The 24448-nt window shown below is 35.4% G+C and overlaps 1 protein-coding gene across 3 annotated transcripts in view; it reads left to right on the forward strand.

The window, feature by feature from the left end:
• The window catches only part of SCaMC (Short Calcium-binding Mitochondrial Carrier), a 112373-nt gene that overhangs the window by 22115 nt on the left and 65810 nt on the right, over positions 1 to 24448 (forward strand). For 2 of the 3 annotated variants that reach the window (XM_074178923.1, XM_074178924.1), the window contains exon 3: positions 13786 to 13873. In XM_074178923.1, the coding sequence (XP_074035024.1) occupies positions 13786 to 13873 (88 nt within the window). Of the gene's footprint in view, positions 1 to 13785; positions 13874 to 22168; positions 22228 to 24448 lie in introns of those variants that run through there. The other variant, XM_074178925.1, reaches the window with a different exon arrangement.

Consider the following 24448-nt stretch of genomic DNA (forward strand, 5'->3'; position numbering starts at 1 on the left):
ACTCTACCTTTCGCTGACCACAACTTGGCAAATTTTGCGTCGTGACTGACTCCTGCACCCGTATAAAATTCAACTTTCCCAAGAACGGAAGGTAAACGGCCATAGGCAACGGCGTGTGTTCAGGACTATACTAACCCACATGAGATCCAAGAGTGTCCAATGCATCCCGAAAAAGTCAGTGTTTGGTGTGGATTTTGGGCTGACGGCGTCATCGGTCTATCTTTCTACGAGAACGACGTTGGCCAGACCATCACTGCCAACGGCGAGCACTATAAGTCGGTGATTACCAACTTCTTTTAGCCTGAATTGGATGACCTGGACACCAAAGACAAGTGGTTTCAACAGGGCGGCGCTACGTGCCACACAGCTTATGACACATTGGACATTCTGCAGGAGAAATTTGAGGGCATGGTCATCTCACGTGGATGTGATGTGAGATCGTGCGATTTCACCCCGTTAGACTTTTTCTTGTGGGGTTCTCTTAAGTCGCAGGTGTATGCGAATAAAGCAAAAACCACAGCAGTCCTCAAAAGCCAATATTACCATGCCATCGGTCGAAATCAGCCTGATTTATGCCACAAAGTCATGGAACATTGGAAGTTTCGGATGCGCTCCATCCAGAGAAGCCGTGGCGTTCATTTAAACGTAAGAGGATTTACTGCTCTCGAGAAGGTGATAAAAGTCATTTCTTGGCTGCATCACTTAGCCTCTTCCTAGGTTTTTTCCAGGATCAAGAGTAGGAGAACGAAGAAGCTATTGCAGGGAGGATAGCTGAGGTGGTTTAGTCGACGTCCATCTTCTTTGTAGAATCAGGATCGGATTCTTCGGTTAGTGACACTGAGTGGGTTCAGGGTCATACATCCATTTGGCTCTAATACACACACCTTAGCATGAGACGTTATTCAGAGGGACTCCTACCCAGACGAGTGACACCTCATCTGGAAGGGGTATTCTCACACCCCTCGCACTCGTGGTACACCATTTTCATGTGATTGCTGGCTAGAAAAGTGTGGATAACTATGAAATCTTTAGATGACCCAATATGATAAGGCGGGCTTTATTTCATATAAGAACACGTGACATATTCGGAAGGTCGGTAGCTTAAATGGATTTACAACGTGCTTCTTTCTGCTTCTGTTAACTAATCCAATAATTAAATTTCATTTCAATACTCTCACGATGTTCTAGGTATGTCTTCATGATCTCATGAAAATAATTACTTAAATTGAATATCCTGATATGTAAACTAGTACAGGGAACAAAATTGTTGGAATATGTGTCATGAGAAGAGAAGAAAAACGCAATAAGCCCATGGGCCTAAGGACGACTCCTAAGCGGCAAATAGAGTGTATTTTTCAGCTTGGTTAATGCTTGCATCGAGTGAACGTAAATTAGAATGTCCGGATCAGACACTTATCTTTTCATTCATAGTTAGCTCTGGAGTGATTATCCAGGTCGTTTACGATTGTACTGCCTAATCTTTCAACCATAGGTATTTAAAATTTCGTTAATCTTTCCAGATTTGAATATAAATTATTCTATCTTGTTTTAATGTGGTTGACAATGACAATCGAAATTTAAATATGTCGTATGTCGAACGCATGGGCTGTTGCTAAAATTTTAGCACCGCCTGGTTTTAGAACCACCTGAGAATGCGATATATTCACGTGAACTATTTGTGCCTCGAGATATCAATTTTTTTATCGTTAAAAGTTGTATGGAGACGTTGTGAGATTCACGTGAGGAATTAAGAAAACATAAATAAAAAAAATAAATCGTGATCCACAATGAAATTAATATTATTATCATATTAGAATCCTAGTGAAAAGCTAAGTCAAAGTGGCGTTTGAAAACTATTTTCAATATAAAACTGGAAAAAGTACAGAGATGATTTTTCAAATTCGTGGCATTCAGAATTGATAGTATCCACCCAGATAGAGAATGTCACCGCTCTGCTTTATCACATGGGTTTGGGCTATTCTCTTAGATTAATATCAAACATAATTTTGTTGTACGAAACTATGAATGGAATAGTAGATTCATCTATCACCTGGGATGAAAAGTCCGGGCCTAAGAAAGAAAACGCGTTTTTTTGTTCAATATATTGGCTTTATTGATCAACGTAATGACTTTCATCCTGTTCGGTTCGGTGCGGGTGCGCAGACCACCAACTGAAAAGTCTGAACAGTTGTTGATGTATATAATATTTTGACGCGTTGTTTCGAAAGTATTGAAGAGTTTTATCGAGGAAAGCTATTATATTAACATCGGAATATTCTTTTAATGCTTTTTTTATAAAATGCAGGTCAAGTTTCAACTTCCGCAATTAAATTTTCTACTGAACATTCGGCAATATTCGACATGATTATGAAAATAAAAATGTAATGAAAACGCAAATATATTCAAAGATAAAGTAGGTACTAGATAATATTTGATATCAGATATCAACAATGGAATGTAGAGTGGGGAGTCTGCAATCACTGGCTGTTTAGTTGGTGAGTCTGCGCACTCTCATAAACACACAGTCTGATTAGAACTCGGCCGATAGTTATCCAACTTTGTAATTGAATCAGAATTGGGAAGCCTATCCAACTTGTTTCGGATTATTCAGTCGGCCGACTGGAATCGCTTAGATGTGCGGACTCACATAACGATTCTATACTAATGAGCATCCAACTAATCTATCGGCCGATAAAAAGTTTGTAGTGTGCGCTTGCTACGCAAAATGCACACACACCGATTTTGGACGGCCGATTTTATATCGGTCGTTCAAATTCCAATAGTGAACCACATGTGAGTACGAGACCTGGCACACACGCCGACCGGTGATCGGCGTCGATCACCGGTAAGCATGTGTGCAAGGTCCCGTTGCCACATGTGGCTCACTATTGGAATTTGGACGACCGGTATAAAATCGGCCGTCCACAATTGGTGTGTGTGCAATTAACCTTACGCTAGTTGCACACACACCGATTTTGGTCGGCCGACTTTGTACCGGTCGTCCAAATTCCAATAGTGAACCACATGTGGGAACGGGACCTGACACACACGCTGACCGGTGATCGTCGCCGGTAAAATACCGGTGAGCAGCCGTCCACTGCCACTGTATCGCCGGCAGTACCGGCAGTACCGGTAAGTAGTGACGTACATGACTAAATACACTCTTGCATACTCACCGGTTTTTTACCGACCATTCCAGTGTCGAATGCTCGGTGAAATTGTAGTTACTACGCATTAACTTCGATTTGGTAGTGCATGCTAATTACGACAACAAAGCAGCTGATTGTTTGACCGATAAAACTTCGGTGAGTGTGCAAGCACCCGCTACCAATAAAATATCGGCCGATTTTATACTGGCCGTCCAAAATCGGTGTGTGTGCAACTAGCGTTACATTGAAGGAATTATCTGTTGGTGATTTTCTCTTACTTTATATCAAAATGAACTAGTGGAAAGTCAGAAAGGTTTCGATAGAAACGTTTTTTCCAATCGACAGTAAACGTAGTGGATTCAAAAAGAAAAAAATGTAATTGAATATTTAATATTTTTAAGATTGTTACATTTTTGAAGTTGAAGCGGAAATATAGTCTCATATTTTCTGTTTTAAAAGGAATGTCAGCCGTTAGTAAAATCACTCAAAAATGATAACAATCTACAGTTCCGGAAATCTGACAGCGGAAGCTTCACTCAATGACAGTATTATTTCATGGGAAGATTCAATGTTTTTGTTTCAATTTACTTGAATATGAATCCACAGTTCCATGTCAATACATTAATGAATTACGTGCCTCAAGTAACATTTTAAAAAAATTCCGCTTTTGGGATATAGTTTCGGGGTTCGTTGACTTCAACTATGAATGTCAGTGACGTATAACTATTAAACGAGTGTACAGGAAACCTTCGTGACATGCAATGTTCATCATTAGCGCGCATACGGGTAATGAACTATTACTATTTAAAAAAAAACTTGTGCGTCTCGGGACGCCCGACAGAAGTGACAACTTAGAGTCTAAGTTGATCTATTGAATATTGACATTTTTTAACTTGAGACAAGTTTGGGTTATTACTTTAGTTTTATGTATATTAATATGATAATGCAAGGAAAGATTATTTATTAATAAAATCTTTTGATTATTTTGTTTATGCACATACAGTGTGCGAAAGCCAAATGGAATAAATTCATTATTTCGGTTACGGTACATATTTTAACAAAATACCGAAACACGTCAAATTCAAATTATAATTTGACATACTTCAACGGAAAAATGCTACCCCTACCTTCAACCCTCGTCGAATAATAGGTACAACCCCCAATTTGACACATCGTTTGAAAGGTATCTTCATGTTCTATTTAAAAATGTTATCGCTTTTAAGTTTATTGCAACAATTAAGATAAAATAAATTAAAATCATGTGGTTACCGAAATTCGATAAAATACACACAAAACTTATTGCAATATACTCAAAACTTATTTCATGTTGAGGTATTGAAAAGCAAGAAAGCAAGCAAACACCATAGCATTGTTCTTTTTAGATGATATCCTTTAAAAAACTGTAAATAATTTCCGTGGCAACGTTAGTTTAAAAGGCCTTGTCAACTTGTTTTGTATGTTACTATTTAACATTATTCCAGCTGACATTAAAAAAATCCGCAATAAAAATAAATTTAAATATGAAATAAAGAAGCTTATTTTCAACAGTGATACACAATTCAATATTTTCTGAGAAATCATCTGAATCCCTCTTCCAATCATCTAATCATAATCTTATATTGTTCCTCATTAATTAATTAATTAATTAGTTAATTAGTATTTTTCATAATATTCCACTTACTGGTCTCTGTTCCAGGTTGTCTGCCTCTTGTAACTACCTACCTCTACATATCGCTTTTATTTCCTTTTGTTATATAATTCTATTGTCTGAAATGGACAAAGACACAACAGGCACCTGTGCCTAGGTCGTCCTTTTCAGACACAATCTCTACCTTAAGTACCTTAAGTTAAGTTTGAAATGTTAAGTTTGAAAATGTAATTAAGCAACAATAAACCTGATACTTGTTACAACATTAATTGTCGATAGGCTATAGGCGCGTCCCCAGGTGGCAGATAGGGGAACGGCCAGGGGACTGGAGGCTGGAGGCCTTGTCCGGGAAGCCAATGTGACCTTACGGACGGGATCGCCGGACTCCTGCTCAGTGGTAGAAATAAGTAGGGTGATGGGAACTTAAACACCCCAAAAGCCTTTGCATAACATGCCTCCGTGGACCAGCCTACCCAAGCTAAGGTGTAAGGAATCGTGCCGACAGCTGAATGACCGCAGGGTGATATACGGTTATGAACGATCTCCTTGGGGAACGGGGCGAAACCTCATTGTAATCAGCCTACCTCTGGTAATGCGGGACTATGCCAGAGGTGACCAACTCTTCCCTTGCTACTCGTGGAAACACACATGAATGAAACAAACACAAAAACAGAAACAACAAAAATTAATCCCGAGGCTGAACAGAAGTGGGGATGAACAGAAATGTCAACCCCAATCTACCGCTTGGAATGAGGCTGGACATAGCAGATCACCTCGTGATGTAATACAAAGGCCAAGGCATAATCGCATTTGCGGCGCCGAGGCCAAAAGGAGAAAGAGAGCAAAGGAGGCAGGAGTGGCAGCAACTATAAGTGCACCCTACTCCTCCCCCACTCCCCCTCCAACAGCAAGGGCACTTCCTGCGGCGGACGCCAAGAGCTCTGCCTTGAAAAAGGCAAGGAACCGGTTGCCCCTGCAGGAAAGCTCTCTCACTTGTGCACCTCCACGAAGGGAATTTCAAGAAGGTTGAAGAAGCCGCGCAACGACAGTAATGTAGCTGCACCTTCCAAAACCTTCGCGGAAGCCACCGTGAGACACCTCAAGGTTGCCAAAGAGAGTGTGTGTTCGGCGAGTCTTGGCCTACACCTGCCAATATAAAGAAGATGTCTTCTAGTGACCTGTCCACCTTCCTGGAAAGGACAGGATGGACGATGACCTAGGAGGACAACTCCTCGGGAGGATGTACAATGGGTCACATGTGGTCTAAGTGCTGTGGGCCTCCACTCATCCTACCTACTCTACAAATACAGATGCACCACTGGAATCAATGAAGTCGCCCCGGAGCGCGATTGAACATTTCATGTTCAATCGCGTTCAATGATGCGGCGGCTAGACGGTTGTTTTGAAGCCGAAGGAGGTCATTTCCAACACTTGATTTAGTGCAATTCGTTATTGTTACGTAATTAGTAATGAAAACTTGTAAAAATAATAATTTCCTAAAGAAACATTTAATTCCCCATATTATTCCTTGTGAGGTCCAGGGATATGCAATGGGGAATGTTCCTCAATTTGGGTTATTACAGCAAATGCAAGTTTGAACAAAATAAAGTTGAGTTTAATTCATGAGTTTTTTAAATTCACTTCTAAAAGTATTCAAATTGATGTTCCAAATGTTGGGTTTTCATTTTTAAAGGGATTTGTTTCTAATTCACATATTGGCAACAGCGCCTACACAAGTTGAAATAATGTATACGTATCTAGATATTCTAACTTTAAAAAAGGAAAATTATCTTTATAAATCAACAATTAAGGCAAAATATAAATTATAGTTCAATACCACCTCCACAATCCACATAAACAACAGTTTTTTTGTTATTTATTTATATAGAGGAAGATAGGTTAGGTGCACAAAATGTCATATGTCACAGAATGTCTGGGGACTCGGAACATTAGTAAACAGAACAGCACGCCTCTGAAATATGTCATCTTTGTTTGCTTCATACAGGTAACAGATTCGTTGTCCTTTATTAGCTATAACCGATGTTGCCAAATGGTGAAATAGAAACGAATCCCTTTAAATTGAATATTTACATAATTTTTTAAAGTAAAAGGTTGAAATGATAAGTTTTAAATGTGTTGTTTTAGAGCTCTTTTATGAAAACTACTTGATTTTCGTCAGGAGGAACATTCCCCATTCGGTCGACTTTTTTTTCTTAAAAACTAAGGAAGATACGAGAAAAATTCAAGAGACAAAGAGAATTCAAAGAAACAATAACAATTGCACAAAAGTCAGTGGCGTACATTTTTAAGTCAAAAATATTCGTTAAAATCCCGCTCGAGACTCCACTGGACTTAATAAATTGTATCACGATCGGGCTAAATTAGCTCCTCAATGTTATAAATACCATTGACAAATTACAACAAAATTAGGTAAAGGATTTTTAAGATATTTACGAATAATTTTTTTTTAATTTTTATTTTAACACCCTGTATCTTGAGAACGAAGGATTTGCGGACTTATGTTTATAGGAACATTTCGTCTTAAAATTACTTAAAGAATCGTCTGTTGAATTTATGGTACATACTTAATAACACCCTTTACAGCAGACTGTCATAATTTTTCTCATGCAGAATCATCCTCTGAATTTGGTCGCTCTTATTCACTAAAACCCTGATAGGAAGAAAAAGTGTGGGTGTCGGTAGTGGATGCAGCAAATAACAGTCTAATTAGAAATAAATGCTGGACGCCAGGTGCGCGGATGTGTGATTTACATCGACCTTATCTATTATAATCTCAATTATCAAAAACTTCGAATTGTACTCTGAACCGTTTCAAAGTACAGTACATATGAATAGAACGCGGAGTTGGTAATTATTACTTGGTGGTTTTTTTATAAATGAAAATAATGACGGTTATAGAAATACCCTTGAGTTTCATACGAATCTCTCGATGACGAAAATATATAACGCCTAATAAATAATTCGATTATTTATCGATGAATTGTGGGGAAAATGTTCGCTTTCTTATAATACAATCTCGTTTTATCCGTTTGTTATTGATTGCAAATTATAATGTTGGAATATTTATACATACTTAATAAATGATAATACAGAGTGCTCAAACGAAAACGGAATAGTCGTTATCAGAAACTTTGTTTATATTTTATAGAAACCCAAGTATCCGTCGATTTTTGATTAAAGGGGTATTCAATCAGTATATATAGCTGAGCCACTTGTTTACAGTACTATTGAAATTTCAAAATTCCGCCTAATTGTTTTGTGAAAAAATACATCTCAACATTTTAATTGTGCAAATTCATGATCATCTTTCAGTACTGGAAAATTGTAATCCTGTACCATCCTCTAGGACTCGGCAGTACGAGAGTGTGGAGTGGGAGAAGTAGTAGAAATGAATAGTCACGACCCCAGATTTATCGTCCCTTGATTTATTATTGTCTTGCTACCTAAAAAGTAATAAAATGTTGAAGATTTTGTTCAAAACGTTCTCGTACATTCCGAAGCTTTATCACAGTCATTAGATGTAACAGTAGGCCGTTAATCCTTCGCTTTGTGCCTTGATTGTTTGTCAGAATTCAGACTAACCTTTTTCGACAGTATTGGAGGGTGGAGTGGAAGAAGAGGTAATAATGAATGGTCTCCACGGTCACCATATTCATTGCCCCTTTGATATATTGTCACCAAAACAGTTATACAGTGTGACCCATTTTTAATGGAAACACCCCCATAAAATTTGAAGTTGTATTGATTTTAATAATTTTTTTTAAATGTCAAGTACCAAGAGGTCTACCTTGAGACAAAATTTTAAATGTTTATTAAAGTTCCAGGGCTTTTGATACCTTAGACCGCAGTCTTTTATGTAATAAACTTAGTCACTTTGGTTTGGATAAATGTGCCGTAGATCTTATTGAAAGCTTTCTGGAACACCGAACTCAGTGTATCAGCCTTGATCACTTAAAATCTGCAGTTCTGAACAGCAAATTTGGAGTTCCACAAGGTTCCATTCTTGGACCTCTCTCATTTAACATCTATATCTCAGATTTCTACAAATGTATTAAATTTTGCAATATCCATCACTACGCTGATGACACTCAAACTTACTTATCTTTTCCGGAAGGCAACCTGGAAGCACAAGAACTGATAAATAGAGATCTCAATTCACTGTATAACGTCTCGTGCGCACATAACTTGAAATTGAATGCTAAAAAATCATCATATATGTTATTTGGACCCAAATCTAAAAGGAGCCTTATTTCCAACCTCATCAAGATCCACATAAATGATGTTGCCTTGCCTTTCACTTCTGAATGCAAAAACTTGGGTTTGTGGATTGACTCCGATTTGAGATTTTCTACACATATCAGTCATCTTTGTAAATCGTCTTATAACATTATCAGACAAATTTTTCCCAATAGAGACATTCTTTCTACACAACTCAAACTTTAGCTTTGCGAAACTTTAATTTTCTCTAAATTATCTTATTGCGATTGCATATATGGACCTGCACTCACTCAATAGGACTCTCTTCGCCTCCAAAGAATTCAAAAATCTTGTTTGAGATTTTCCTTCGGTATACGTAAATTTGATCACATCAGTAGTAGGTTTGATGACTCCGGATGGTTAAGACTTGAAAAACTACGCACTCTACACATCCTCACAAATACACATAGATTACTATTAACAAATAAACCTGATTATTTATATAATAGACTTGTTAGTTTTTCCAGACTAACAACTATTATACTCGAAATGGATCTGTCTTGGTCATTCCCAAACACAACTCGGCACTTTTTACTCGAAGTTTCTCCTATATTTCCGCTAAGCTGTATAATAAGTTGCCCAGTGACTTCAGACACGATAATCACATTTAAAAAACAATATATCATTTTTTATGATTTTAACAATAAAGTGCCGCCAGATGATAAAAAAAAACAACTAGCGTAAATATTTTTAATGAAAATAACGGAATTACATTCACACAACAATGAAGCAAAACATTTTAATAAACGTAACTAATAACTAATTATTGAAATGTTTCGATTCAGTGCAACAATTAATTCTAACTCATATTCTAGTAGCCTCTACTAATATACCACGTTTTTCGATACATGTGTCGTAGTGCTTACGAATGTTTCTGATTACGTTCCTTGGTTTTTGAGGGGTAATATCTACACATACCTGTCGAATTCTTGCACAAAGTTCATTTCTATCTTTCGAGCGGTTTTTGTAAACCTTTTTTGCGAGAAGTCCCCAGAGAAAAAAGTCCAAAACTGTGAGGTCTGGAGATCTGGGTGGCCACTCTATAAACGGACTACCACGGCCTACCCATCGGTTTGGAAAATGTTCGTTAAGCCTTTGCCTTACAGCTCTGGCATAATGAACTGAACACCCATCTAACTGGACAATTAAATTTGATCGTTCATTGATTGGCAGCTCGTGAATAGCATCCCAAAACTCTGTGTTTAAAAATTCTAGAAACCTCTGCTCATTAATGTTTTCCTCAAAAAAGAAAGGACCAATAATTCGGGTAAATTTTCGTTATGTGGACACCCGGCGATTTTGAAAAAATTTTTGACTGTACTTACGTATTTTGATGCGTAGATTACGAATCCGAAAGAAAAAAGCGGCGCTCTACCTTATTTAAAAAGTTACGGCCCTTCAAAGTTCAGAAAAGGGCAACTTTTCAGCCTTCTTTTTCACTAGATAAACTATTTAAAAACAAGCATTTATTCACTAGGTCACCTTTACAACTTATTCCTCCTTCTTTAACACTTTTCACTTCAATAATCAACATTTTTCTTATAAAAATGTTCAAAAATGTACGGAGCTGCTTTTTGGTTACATATCACTGTATTTTACGTTTTTAAGGTTAATGATATGGTTGGTACGACTGATGCAGTCCATATTCCTGAAGTAATTCTAATGTTTTTTACCTTCATTCTTTAGATCGTATATTGGTTTTTGGTGGTGTATTACGAATTTGAAATAGTAGGCGACGGCAAATACCATCCGCTTTTTTCTGAAATGTCACTAGTAACTAACCTAAAAATAGAAGCATTCGTAAGGGAGAGTGCCGCTTTTTTTTTCGGATTCGTAATCTACGCATCAAAATACGTAAGTGCAGTCAAACATTTTTTTCAGAATCGCCGAAAATTTACCATAATTCGTTCAATATCCCACACGAGACGTTGATTTTTTGGGAATACTAGCTTTTACAGTTTATTACCCAGTTAAGATTATCCGCTGCCCAATAGCGACAATTCTGTGTTGACTCTACTCCAATTGTAGTGAAAGTGGCTTCGTCGGTATATAAAATATTTTTTAGGAAATTTCTATTGTTTAAATATTCCCCTTGGGTCCATAAACAATATTCCAGGCGTCTTGCTTGGCCGCCTTCTTGAAGTAATTTTGGCTTGAAATGTTTAATATTCTTCGCCTTGAGAAATCTCCGAATAGTTTCTCGTGGAATATTCAAATCTAAAGTGGCATTCCTTATACTAGCATTAGGATTATTTCCGAAATAATCTAAAATGATTTGATCATTCCTGTCTTTCCTGTCTCGTCTTTGTACAGGATTACTTTTTTACATCATTTTTTGATACTGCACCAGTTTCATTGAATATTTTATTTATTTTATTTACCGTACCGCAGCTAATACGAGGACGATCTGGATATCTCTCATTAAATACTCTACAAACCTCTCTAGCACTTCTAACGTCGTCTCCCGAAAGGCGTACAATTTCAATTTTTTCTCTTACGCTCAATCTTGCAGCCATGACACAAAATAATTCGAAGAACTGTAAAGTGAATACTGTTGACAATAGTACACTTAAATCTTTCACAAGTGTTTAACTGTAATATCACTTCCATGGCAACTAAGATTCAAATTGAAATATTAGGTCTTAGTTTTAGTTAATTTGCGTGAAAATTGGAATGTAATTCCGTTATTTTCATTAAAAATATTTACGCTATTTGTTTTTTTTTTCATCTGGCGGCACTTTATTGTTGAAATCATAAAAAAATATTCTCATGGCTATATCTGTTGATATAGGGTGATTTTTGTGACTGTTAGCTGTGTGAGTTTTCGAATTTTTGAGTCATAACTTTGTTGATAATGAATATTTTTTCATAAAATTTTGGTAACACCGGTTTAGAGGCACTCTGAATCCAGTGACGTAGTGATTTTTTCAATAAAAAAAACGCTAATAAAAAATCCCGATTTTCGACTACAAGAAAAAATATCGTAGTATGCTCAGAAACTTTAATAAACATTTCAAATTTTGTCCCAAAGTAGACCTTTCAGTACTTCAAAAAAAAATTATTAAAATCGGTTTACAACTTCAAATTTTAGGGGGGTGTTTCCATTAAAAAAGGGTCACACTGTATAATTATATACAGTGTGGCACTTAAGATGGAGACACCCCTGTATTTTAGTCAATTTTGAAAGCAGAGATTTGATTTTTGGTATAGGTATAGACCTTCATGAGTCGCACTTTTCCCAATACTTAGTCCGAGTGACAGTCTTCAACCCAGCCTACTGCGTTCCTGCGAAAAGGGCAAATTTTCGATGTTTTGCTTAGCGTTGGAGATACTGAAATAAGTTATTTGAAAAAGTTGCTTGGAAATCGATTTCGACCCTACATATACCGAATTGGTATGGTTTCTGAATAAGACGCTACAGAAATGATAAACTAGTCAAAATCAATGAAATAAATGTATTTAAATAACTGATATTGAAAATTATCATTTTATCGAATGTAATTGAAGGGGTTATATTTTTTAGGAGTGATTAATTTTTGGGAAAAAAAATGGAGTAGTAGAAAGCCAATAACTTTCTTTCCATTAATCGAATGTAACTTCGAATTTAATCTCCAATTTTGAAGAATTTTTCAATTTCCTGTTGAATATGATTGGTTGCGAATTTGATTAATTTTGGATGGAAAATCGTCATTCCCAATGTTTCAAAGCAGTCTCATATTTTGTGTTTCAACAGTTTTCAATTTGGGCTAGTGTCATTAGGGCTAGTGTCATTAGCCCTTAAGGATTAGACAAGCCGAGAGAAAAGTATCATTATAACAATTCATTTTGTTTTCAATGGCCAGGTCGCAAAGAACAATAATAAGTTATTAATTACAAATTGACAAAAAGTCATTTTTCAGCTGCTAAGTTGAGTTTCTTGAAGTATCGTATTCACATAACACTTATTTGTGAGATTTTCTCTCAACAGTTTATAAAATCACAACACGTGTTTCAGAATACAAAAACTTCTTCAGGTGAGTTTAATATTAAAAAGAAACAGCCACAGTGTTATTTGAATACGTTTTAGTGAATTTTCATCAATTATTGGTCAGTATCATCACATAAAGTATCAAATTTGAAAACCCAGCTTGTCCTGTTTTTCTCAATAACCCTGTGTATTTCGTCAGAACAGAATTATAGGATCGAATTCTGAACCGTCTGGAACTATATTTTCAAATATTTCAAGTAAACCACTCGATGTTGAATTGTCAGTTCTTTATCGATAGAAATGAACTTTAAATGTTCAAACCAGTCTCGAATATACCTATACAGTAGGTTGAATGGACTGACGCCTATCAGAAAAAAACTACTCCACTGACTAATACCACGAACGGCGTTGGATTATATCCGACAGGCGTCAGTGCAGAAATCTTCTCAGAAAATGTCCTGCATATGCAATTGGCAATACAACTGAAAGAGTTGTTGGAACGGTCTCACTTGCAGACCGGTTTCGGGCTCATTAGCCACTTGTCAGTGCAAGATAGTGTCGAATATAATCCAACGCCGTTCATGGTATTAGCCAGGGGAGTAGTTGTTTTCTGATAGGCGTCAGTCCATTCAACCCACTGTGTGTATATCCGAGACTGGCTTGAACATTTAAAATTAATTTATTTAGATTTTTTTATCGATAGTTACTACGATTTTCAAATCCTACTATACATTTAATTTCAGGAAAAATCGATCTGGAGGAGCTCATCCGGGCCTTCAATGACCTTGGAATTCCTTTGGAGAGGGGAGAAGCGACGAATCTCTTACAGAGGTAGCTAAACACATTTGTACGTTTTTTTAATTTTTCAAATGAATATTCTTTTTTTTATTGATCGAAGAATTCGCTTGGAATTTTTTGTTCCGTTTGACGTTCATTTATTCAAATTCTTGAGTTCGTGGATGAAATCCTGTCATTTTTTTGTTACGTAATTAATGTTATTTCAGCAACCGTTTTTCTTTAATTATCTGTTGTGTCACATGCCTAATTATAATCATTTATATATTGCCGGTTGTTGGATGATTTCATTTCATCAAAATCGAATTCTTGATACATCTTTCAAAAGTAACCAAATCCTTCGATACATCCTTCGAAAGTAACCAAATCATTGTCGAAAATCGCTAGAATAACGTCGAAAGGTATACAATGTGAGCGTAGAAATGACCCCTCGTAACTTTCGAAAGGTCGGACAAAATTTACTAAAATATTATTTTTCGTACTTTATGGAAAGACAATATTATTATATCACCTGAAATGAATTGCGGTTGTGTATCGTATACTTCAGATATCACGTATTTCCTCAAAAATATCTAGAGGCGTCATATCAGGTGATTTAGTTGGCTCTTTTAAGGGATCCCGTTTGTCTGGCTACCGGTTTTGAAAATTGTCAAACCCGAATGATATGCGATGGAAACCTAATACTAGTTTTCAACTGGTATTAGATTTCATAAAGGTGAGGTACCTATTTATTACGACAAGCTTCTTTGAAAGTGGCTGGATGACAATTACAACGCGATGCTTCAGAGTAACACGCTGCATTGCCTGATATGACACCCTTAGATTTTTGTGAGGATTGGTGAAATCTGAAGTTTACGTTACCCAACCACAGTTCACTCCAGAACTCTTGGTTAGAATAAGATGCTGCTAACGAAGTTATCCGGGAACATTCCATAATGAATTTGTAAATGAACTTATTTATTATCAGGAAGTGACCAATTTAAACATTTACTGGCATGAACTGAAGTGAGTTTAGAATTTTTCTTGAAACTATCATTTTCATCGTTTGTTTGTAAATTATTGAACCTAATATGAAACTTCAAATTACCGAGGAAAGACTTCAAAAAAAAGTTGAGTACAGAAGTGAAATACATATCAAACGAGTTATCACAAGATTTTTTTCAAGGTAAGACAAGTTGTACAATCATGCAACCCCTTTCTATTCGAAAATAAACTGGTGTCGCCCTCTTGACGACGAGTGAGGCAATACTATTGCATTTTATATCAAAAATAACTGAAACTTGTACTTTGAAAACGAAGAAATTAATTACGTGGTAGGAGATTATCATGAAAAATGAGAATTGAACCTTTCTATGTTTTTATACCACTTTGTATTTGGAACTAACGTTACTGCACTTTCATCCTACAATGACATTTTTAAACGAATAAACAATAATAAACATTCTTTAAACAATGGTGTACATTTTTTTAAATTTGGACGTATTTTAAAGAGTTCTTTCCGATAATTAACTTTTTCAATATTGTTAATAGCAACAAATTGTTGTACGCCACTCCTTCATTTGTTTCATTCAACATGGGAAGAATGTGTCGCGACAGTATGTTTTCGATTTAATTGCAAAATTTCGCGCAACTGGATCTGTAGCAAATAAAACACTGCAAATTGAACCACCAGTAACAAATGAGGCGACACAAGTGGCAATTCTGGGCCATGTTGAGATTGACCATACTTTGACCACAAGAAAGTTAGCATTTGTTTCCGGGGTGTCAAGAATAGCATTCGGCATATTTTGAGAACCCAAAAAATGCATCTCTACAAGATTAAATTAACGCAAGAACTGAATGAAGATGATTTCGATAGACGCTTGCAATTTTGCTAGTTGGTTAATGAACGAGCGGTGGAAAATCCGAATTTCGTTTTCAACATTTGCTTCAGTGATGAATGTTCTAAATGGCATAGTTAATCGCCACAATTGTCGCTATTCAATTCAATTAAATTCATTTATTCAACCATATTATATGTACACATACATTTGTAGCAAGTCACAATATAAGTACATGAAAAATATAATTAACAAATATAATATAATATGATTAACACATAATTAACACATTATCACATGTATATGAAACAAAATCAATAAATACATCGTGATTGTGCACGTCAACTGATCAAAAATTAAAATGAACATGTCAGAACGGAATTGCCTGAAATCTAAAATGGGTAGTGCTAAACCTGAGAATCACTAATAGCATAGTTTAAAAATTCGTCGACCGAGTAGTGATTGGTATTCACTAGGTGATTTTTTACAATATTTTTATCATATTGGGCTGATTCAAATCTTCACATTTTTCATGAAGTGCATACTCAACGACCACAAAAATTAAATGTATGACCTGGAATTTTTGGTGACCGTATCGTTGGCCCATTTTTTTAGAAGGCAATTTAACCGGATAAATGTGTCTGGAGCTTCTGAAAGCTATTAACCCCCTTCTCACTGATATTATTGAAAATGACCACAATTATCGGGAGGATCTGTTAATTTTTCAACAAAATGGGGCTCCTCCGCACTATGCTCTGACTGTTCGGCAGTATTTAGATCAGATTTTTCCGGATCACTGGATTGGGAGGCGGGGCACTATCGAATGGCCACCACGATCACCAGACCTTTCGCCGTTAGATTTCTTTCTATGGGGTCATTTGAAAAATCAGAATTAAGTGTACTCCTTCTGCATCACTCGAAGATTTACGGCAACAAATCACAAATGAATGTCTCCAAATCACTCCAAAAATACAACACAGTGTTCGAGAACGTTTCCAGCAGAATCTCTATTATTGCATGGAAGCTGGAGGTATCCACTTTGAGCATATGCTAACATGAGAATAAAGTAAGTAACTTCAACTCTGAATTTAATATGGTTAGACCAAATAAAAAAAAATTACACCGTTTTTTAGAGAATTTCAAGATCTTTCAAACGATGTGCGACTCGCTCCCAGTTTTGAAATTCCAAGGGTTGTTCACCTCTCTGCTCCGGGGTTGAAGTGAATACGCTGTAAATGGGAAAAAATATCCCCCTCCCAATAAAAATCGACCTGTCTGAGCGTTTTTTAGGATTTGCAAGAATAGTACCCCAGTTTCCCGCTTCAAAAACCATATTCTTCACCCAGCCATCTAATACTCTCTGCTTGTGTTGTTGTATTGTCTCTAGTCTTACTTGCCTATAAGAATTATATTATTCATATTGTTATACATTTTAATTTTTGTTAAATAATCTATTTGTTATCTTTCTTATAATTTATTTTTAATATACTGTATTGCATCAAATACTTCATAGCACTCTACTACTTATATCTGAATTGGGCTTGCCCGTGTATGTACAGTGTCACACATAAAGTCCGCATCAAATGGGATTTTTTTTGTTCATCTCTTCAAGCAACTTGTGATATCTCCATTAGGTTGTGCTTCAAAAATGATGCCAAATGACATGCATATGACCGATCAAGTGATTTTTCTTCCCTGTCCAATTTGAAATTTTTCCCAAAAAATGTTCAGAAAAGCAGTTATTGCTCGAAATTTCGAAAATCGGTAAAGAGAAAAGATGATTGTTTTTTCATTTTTTATCCATATACCAATTTTTAGCTCTCTAGTACAAATTTAGTTTTTTTACAGTTTTTCGAAAATTTGACATTTGCCGATTTCTCAAATTTAGCCAAACCTCAACAAAGTTAGTGCTTTATGCCTAACTTATCTTTCCAACGCATTTTTATTACCAATTGCAATTCTAAATACAACTTATTTCGCAAAAATTCAAAACACCAGAAAAAATTATGCCAAAAATGATGCAAAGTTGATACAGGTTTTAAAAACAGATAAATATTTAACTTTATTTCTACTTTTTGCGAAATAGTTTGATACATAAGCATAATTATAAAACAATATCAATGAAAAGTCAATAATTCATTCTTTACTGCACTTTTCAAACAGTTAAACTTTGATTTACTAATTACGAAAAATTACAACGAAATTAAACTAAGGGTACTGTGGAAACAATTGAACTGAACTGAATAAGCAAAATATTTTATTGTCATATGACATTTGTTGAATAACTCAAAATAGTGTTTATCAGTTTTAGATTTAAAATAGTTTATTCGTTGTCTAGTGTGTTGTTAAAAATGCTGAATCTTCAAGAGAAAATTGAAATCGTTTTAATATGCGGCGAGAATACCGGTCACCGACAAGTAGCTGATATTTTCAATGCCAGACATCCTGCAAGAAATATTCATCAGTCAACAGTTAGTAGGATAATAGCTAAGTTCAAATCTACCGGCTCGGTTGAGAGTAATTTTAGAAAAGCACATCAGCCTTCTAGACATACTGAAGAAGTGGAATTTGAAATATGTTTGGATGTCGTAGAACATAAAAAAACAAGTATTCAAGATATTGCAGATAGAACAGATGTTAACCGAGAGAGTGTACGACGTATTTTACACAAAAATAAATTTACGCCTTATAAACCGAAATTTATCAATACATTAAAAGAAAGGGACTTCGATATGCGCTTGTATTTTTCTTTTTGGTTTCAAGGGGAAAAAGAAGAAAATTATCATTTTCCTTATCAAATTTTATGGACAGATGAAGCGACCTTCTCTTCAAATGGCGTTGTGAGTTCGCAAAACTGCAGGTGGTGGGCAAAAGAAAACCCACATTTCGTAATCGAATGTCGAGATCAATATTCGTTTAAGACGAATGTATGGTGTGACATATTAAACGATCAAATTATAGGACCATACTTTTTTAGACATAATTTAAATTCTGCGGACTACCTACACTTTGTGAATACCGAACTATCTGAAGTTTTGGATAATATGCCCCTTCAAGTAAGAAATGTTGTATGGTATCAGTGTGATGGTGCACCTTTTCATACTACAAGGGTGGTTAAAGAGCGTCTTTTGGTAATATTCAGGGGCAAAGTAATCAGTCGCAATATGGAACACTTTTGGCCGCCTAGATCTCCTGATATAACCCCACTAGATTTCTTCTTGTGGGGTTACTTAAAACAAAAGGTGTATAAGCAAAGACCTTTTCGAGATATAAACCATTTATAGTCCGTTCATAATTTGTTGATAGCTCACTGCAAGTTTGACCCTCATTAGAGAACTGAAATACAGAGAGGACAGCTAATATGATATAATAACAAAAACCAAACTAAAACTGGCAGTTTAAGATGTTTTCGACTAACCCACCTTGTATCTGAAGAAATACAATACAGCTATAAAACTTTTAATTCGATTATGTAGGTATTTTGAGTGGAAATGAGTGACCAGTGTCGTAGAGTATATGATTAAAACATTAGTTACTTTACATAAATAAATATATTAATATTCTTACACTGTAGGTACTGTAAACTGTATTTTCATTTGAAAAAAAATTCTTTATCCAATTCAAAAATAATAAGTTACTTGCAATTTGTAAAAGATACATTTATTTAATTATTACCTATTTTTAAATGATATAAACTACGATTACTTACAAAACTATTCAAATTCAAAATAAACAGGATCATCTTCGGAATCCGAGTCGTCTTGCAGGTTAATAATTAGCGGTTGTGTCTCTACAGTCGCATCAATTATATTGTCAAGATCCCACATTTTTTGTTCTTCTTCTATTGCATGTCTTACTGCATCTCGCCAATTTTGTTCTGTAATATGTTGTAAAGACTCATATAACAATTCACGTACAGCTTGTATTTTATATGACGTATTTTTTCTAGCCACCTAGCTTTTCATTTGTGCCCAAGGTGCATTATCTAATACTATAATTGAGTTTGGTGGTATATGTTCAATCATCTGCTCAAAATACTCTTCGAAAACATCAGCTGTCATCTTCTCGTGATAGTCTTTTGTGCTTTTGGATTCAAATTCCAACAAATTCCTTTACCAGAGAGTGGGGAAATACCAGTAGACCAACCTTCCATAAAGGCTTGCCTGGAGCTTGATATATTTTTATCTGTCCAAATTTTTGTGAGAGTATGACCTGCGTTTACCCACGTTTCGTCCTGATAGTAAATTGGCCTTCCTTCAGCCCGAAATTTTCGTATAGATCTTAGATACTTTCTTCTCCAACATATTGTCTCTTCCCGGTCAATTAAAAGTGATTTTCGGTCTGATTCCTCCCACCGGAAATTTAATTCTTTTAAAACTTGCCACAATTTGGTTCGTCCGACATGAGGCAAATCCGGGTCGTCTCTAACTTCTTGTAAAATTTTGTTTAAGTTGGGTATTTCTTTTTTGTAAAAAAATTCGTGAATTTTCCTTCGAATACCATTTTTGGCAAATTCATCAATTTCAATAGGTTTTCTCCCACTCTTTAAGTATTCGTTTGTATTTGGGTTAGCTATACCTTTTTTTTCTTTCTGGTAGGAACCTATATATTGTTGACTCCCGTCATGTTGGCACAACTCTTGATTATGTTCTGAACAGTGTTTGTGGGATTCTGAGAAACCAGAGCATCGTGAACGTTCAAAACAATAGTCTTCTCTCTTGGTGAATAGACAGACTTACTGACTGTACGCAACAGTACCGGTGTAAAACTTGATGATGTTGATGATGATGACGAAGCCATCGCAAGCAATCAAACAAAACAAGCAGGAACGAAAGGTACGTATATGTTTGTAGGAATATGAAAAAAAGTTACTCACGCACTGCACAAAATTCGCAAAATAAATATTAGAGACGTTAATTACTGCCGTAGACGCCGAAACACCAACGAGCCGTAAATTAAATGCGATTAAGAAATGTACTAAACCAAAAATTATTTTCGTTCGTAACAACTTCACCCTTTCAAGGCAAGTTTCGAATATAAACTGAAGCTTTATATTTAATGAATAAACACCTCAGGAACCTCCGCCTATGATTTTACGAGTTTTACGACCGTTTTATGACTTGGGCCCTCATTTTGTGCTATCGACAAATTATGAACGGACTATAGAGGCAGTTATTCGAGAATGTTTACAACACATTCTCGAATAACACGAAACCCCGTAGTATAAAGAATGCAGTTAAAGATGTTTTAAAAAGGACAATTGATTGCATTGAACGTGGTGGAAGGCACACCGAAATGTGCCTTTTTATTTTGTATTTCTATTGGTATTTACATGGTTTAGGCATATGTTTCGATTTGATTTAGTGTTCTTAATTTAAATTATAACTTTATTTTAACAGATGTTTGTTAGAATTTTTTACGGTTTAGTTTTCTAGGCAACAAAATCTAAATTGATTTCTGAAGTAATTTTGTTCATTCATACCTCATAAAAGATATTTAGTGAATGTGAAATTACTTTCGTATAATTCCTTCCCTTAGTTTAATTGCGTTGTAATTTTTCGTAATTAGTAAATCAAAGTTTAACTGTTTGAAAAGTGCAGTAAAGAATAAGTTATTGACTTTTCATTGATATTGTTTTTTAATTATGCGTATGTATCAAGCTATTTCGCAAAAAGTAGAAATAAAGTGAAATATTTATCTGTTTTTAAAACCTGTATCAACTTTGCATCATTTTTGGCATAATTTTTTCTGGTGTTTTGAATTTTTGCGAAATAAGTTGTATTTAGAATTGCAATTGGTAATAAAAATGCGTTGGAAAGATAAGTTAGGCATAAAGTACTAACTCTGTTGAGGTTTGGCTAAATTTGAGAAATCGGCAAATGTCAAATTTTCGAAAAACTGTAAAAAACTAAATTTGTACTAGAGAGCTAAAAATTGGTATATGGATAAAAAATGAAAAAACAATCATCTTTTCTCTTTACCGATTTTCGAAATTTCGAGCAATAACTGCTTTTCTGAACATTTTTTGGAAAAAATGTCAAATTTGACAGGGAAGAAAAATCACTTGATCGGTCATATGCATGTCATTTGGCATAATTTTTGAAGCACAACGTAATGTAGATATCAAAAGTTGCTTGAAGAGATGAACAAAAAAAAAATCCCATTTGATGCGGACTTTATGTGTGACACTGTACATAAATAAATAAAATTCATTTGGATCGTATGTTGCTTGGATACTTTTGATGTGTGTATCTTGCAATGGAATCAGAAAATTGACAGTTGTCAAAGTCACCGATCTTTAATGTGTCTATCTTCAAGTAATCGAAAAAGTTTTCGAATAACTGTGACTATCTAGAGTTCAAAACTAGGATGCAACGTGTAAAAAAATATTCATTGCGTATTATGTTAAGTGAGTGATGGTGTGGTTTTCACGGTGTAGTGAAAAAATAGAATCCCGTGGTCAGTTTATAAACACTTCGTGACTCTAAAGTTAACATGTATTTGCAGAAATGTCATTGCGAGATGGATGGTTGTTCATTCATCGATGAAATACAAAAAGGACTATACATTGTAAGTTCCACAACAATGTTTCTATTCAACAACAGATGCATTTTTAATTTCTGTGAAACACAACCAACGAAAATTTTTCTGGAAAAATAATTTGTAGGGGAGTGAGGGGCTTGTAACAATTTTCAAAATAACTGCTAAATTTTGAAATTTATCGGTTAAATTACTGAAAATTAAACTGTGATTGAAACTTCAATTCTTCCTCTATTAATTGAAACCAAACAAATGACAAGTAGTGAAGTATTAACTTCACTATTACCAACGATCATATTTCTGGAAAAATAATAATTTGTTATAGTTACTTCTGCAATCGGGCTTGCGCTAAATTTTCATCATTTTTCTGTTACCTATTATTTTTATCTGAAAGTCCTTAATTTTTCATCAGCTTCAGTACTTTTGCAAAAGAGATGTACGTTATTTAAATGTTACCTATTAATTTTTATCTGAAAGTCCTCAGTTCTTCATCAGCTTCGGTATTGATGTATGTTGTTTGTATATTCAGGACTGACTATTGAGGCAAAATATTTCATATTCTCTCATGAAAAAGGGCAAATTGAACACTTATGAAATTGAAAATATGTATATTTCAAATAATTTGTAGCTTCACAATATCCCATTGTTGAACGGAAAATTCTAAAGTGAAAATTTCGTTTCAAATTAATGAATGGAATATTTTGATCATGGAATTATTTTTCATCAACTTGACTCTCTCTCGATTTCATATCATTTTCAGAAACATGTAGATTCACCACTTTTATAAGAAGTGGTAAAAACATAAAAAGTTTCAATTCTCTTTTCTTCATTATGATTTCCTACCACGTAGTATCGGCTACATCTATCAATTTATTGTCAAATTATAATTTACATTTGACGTGTTCCGGGATTTTTAAAAATATGTACAGTAACCGAAATAATGAATTTATTCCATTTGGCTTTTACACACTGTATATTACTTCCATCGCTATCTCCCTTCATTAGTCCTAAGGTCATTATTTTGTCCAAACTAACCTTTTTCTCATTAAAGACTTTTCCTCATTATTTTAATTATTGGTTGGCGACTGATAAGTTATTTATATCAACAAGTACTTACATTGCAATATTATCTTGTGCCTTCAATTATACCCACAGTTATTTCATTTCTGAAAGGTTTTAAGCATTGAATTATAGGCAGTTCAACCTGATAAATGATGAAGTAAGAAGGTTAATGCAGTCAAGCTGCTGGAAAATAATTGCATGAAAATCAAAAGATAAATAGATAAAAACCATTCTGATCATTACCCTATTGATTTCAATTTAAGAGCCACCGGTAGACAGCTGTTTCAGCCTATTGGGCATCGTCAGTACCAGACAGGCGGCCCTCGATTGAAGATGTTGATAACCAAGAAAAGTTCTTGATAAAAATAACTGCGTAAACGCAAGCGAGACATAAGTGGAACTACCTATTGGTGTAACACCCAACTCAACTTGCCAAGTTTTTATGTCAGTGTTGGTGGTTTTATCAATCAACCGACAACTGCAATAGCAGAAATTTGGCACTGACGATGCCCAATAGGCTGAAACAGCTGTCCACCGGTTGCTCTCAAATTGAAATCAATATGGGAATGATCAGAATGGTACTTATCTATTTATCTTTTGATTTTCATGGAATCATTTTCCAGCAGCTTGACTGCATTAACCTTTCTCGATTCAAAATCATTTCTAGAAACATGTGGATTCGTTTTTCGATGGCATTTCAGGTTAGCTTCCCAAATTTCTGCTACCGCAGTTGTCGGTTGATTGGTAAAACCACCAACACTGACATAAAAAAACTTGTCAAGTTTGGTTGGGTGTTACACCAATAGGTGGTTCCACTTATGTCTCGCTTGCGTTTATGTATTTATTTTTATTAAGTACTTTTCTTGGTTATTCACATTTTGTCTATGGTCGAAAACACCATCGCGGAGTTAAATAGGAATAAAAAAGTCCATTTAGTCCTACTAGATATTTCGAAGGCCTTCGACCGCGTTTGGCATGAAGGCCTTCTTCACAAACTAATCGCATTCGACCTGCCTCGGGGCCTGATCCGGTGGATTGGGTCTTTCCTGAAAGACAGAACATTTCAGGTTAGAGTAGAGGGCTCTCTGTCTGACAACAGAGAGATCCTCGCTGGAGTGCCACAGGGGGCCGTGCTCTCTCCCACGCTATATTCTCTTTACACCAGCGACCTTCCGAGGTCCGAGCATGT

The sequence above is a fragment of the Leptinotarsa decemlineata genome, unplaced genomic scaffold (assembly GCF_025532065.1).
Source record: "Leptinotarsa decemlineata unplaced genomic scaffold, Ldec_3_MD MMD2_tig00004307_RagTag_RagTag, whole genome shotgun sequence".
In the NCBI taxonomy this organism is placed as follows: Eukaryota; Metazoa; Arthropoda; class Insecta; order Coleoptera; family Chrysomelidae; genus Leptinotarsa; species Leptinotarsa decemlineata.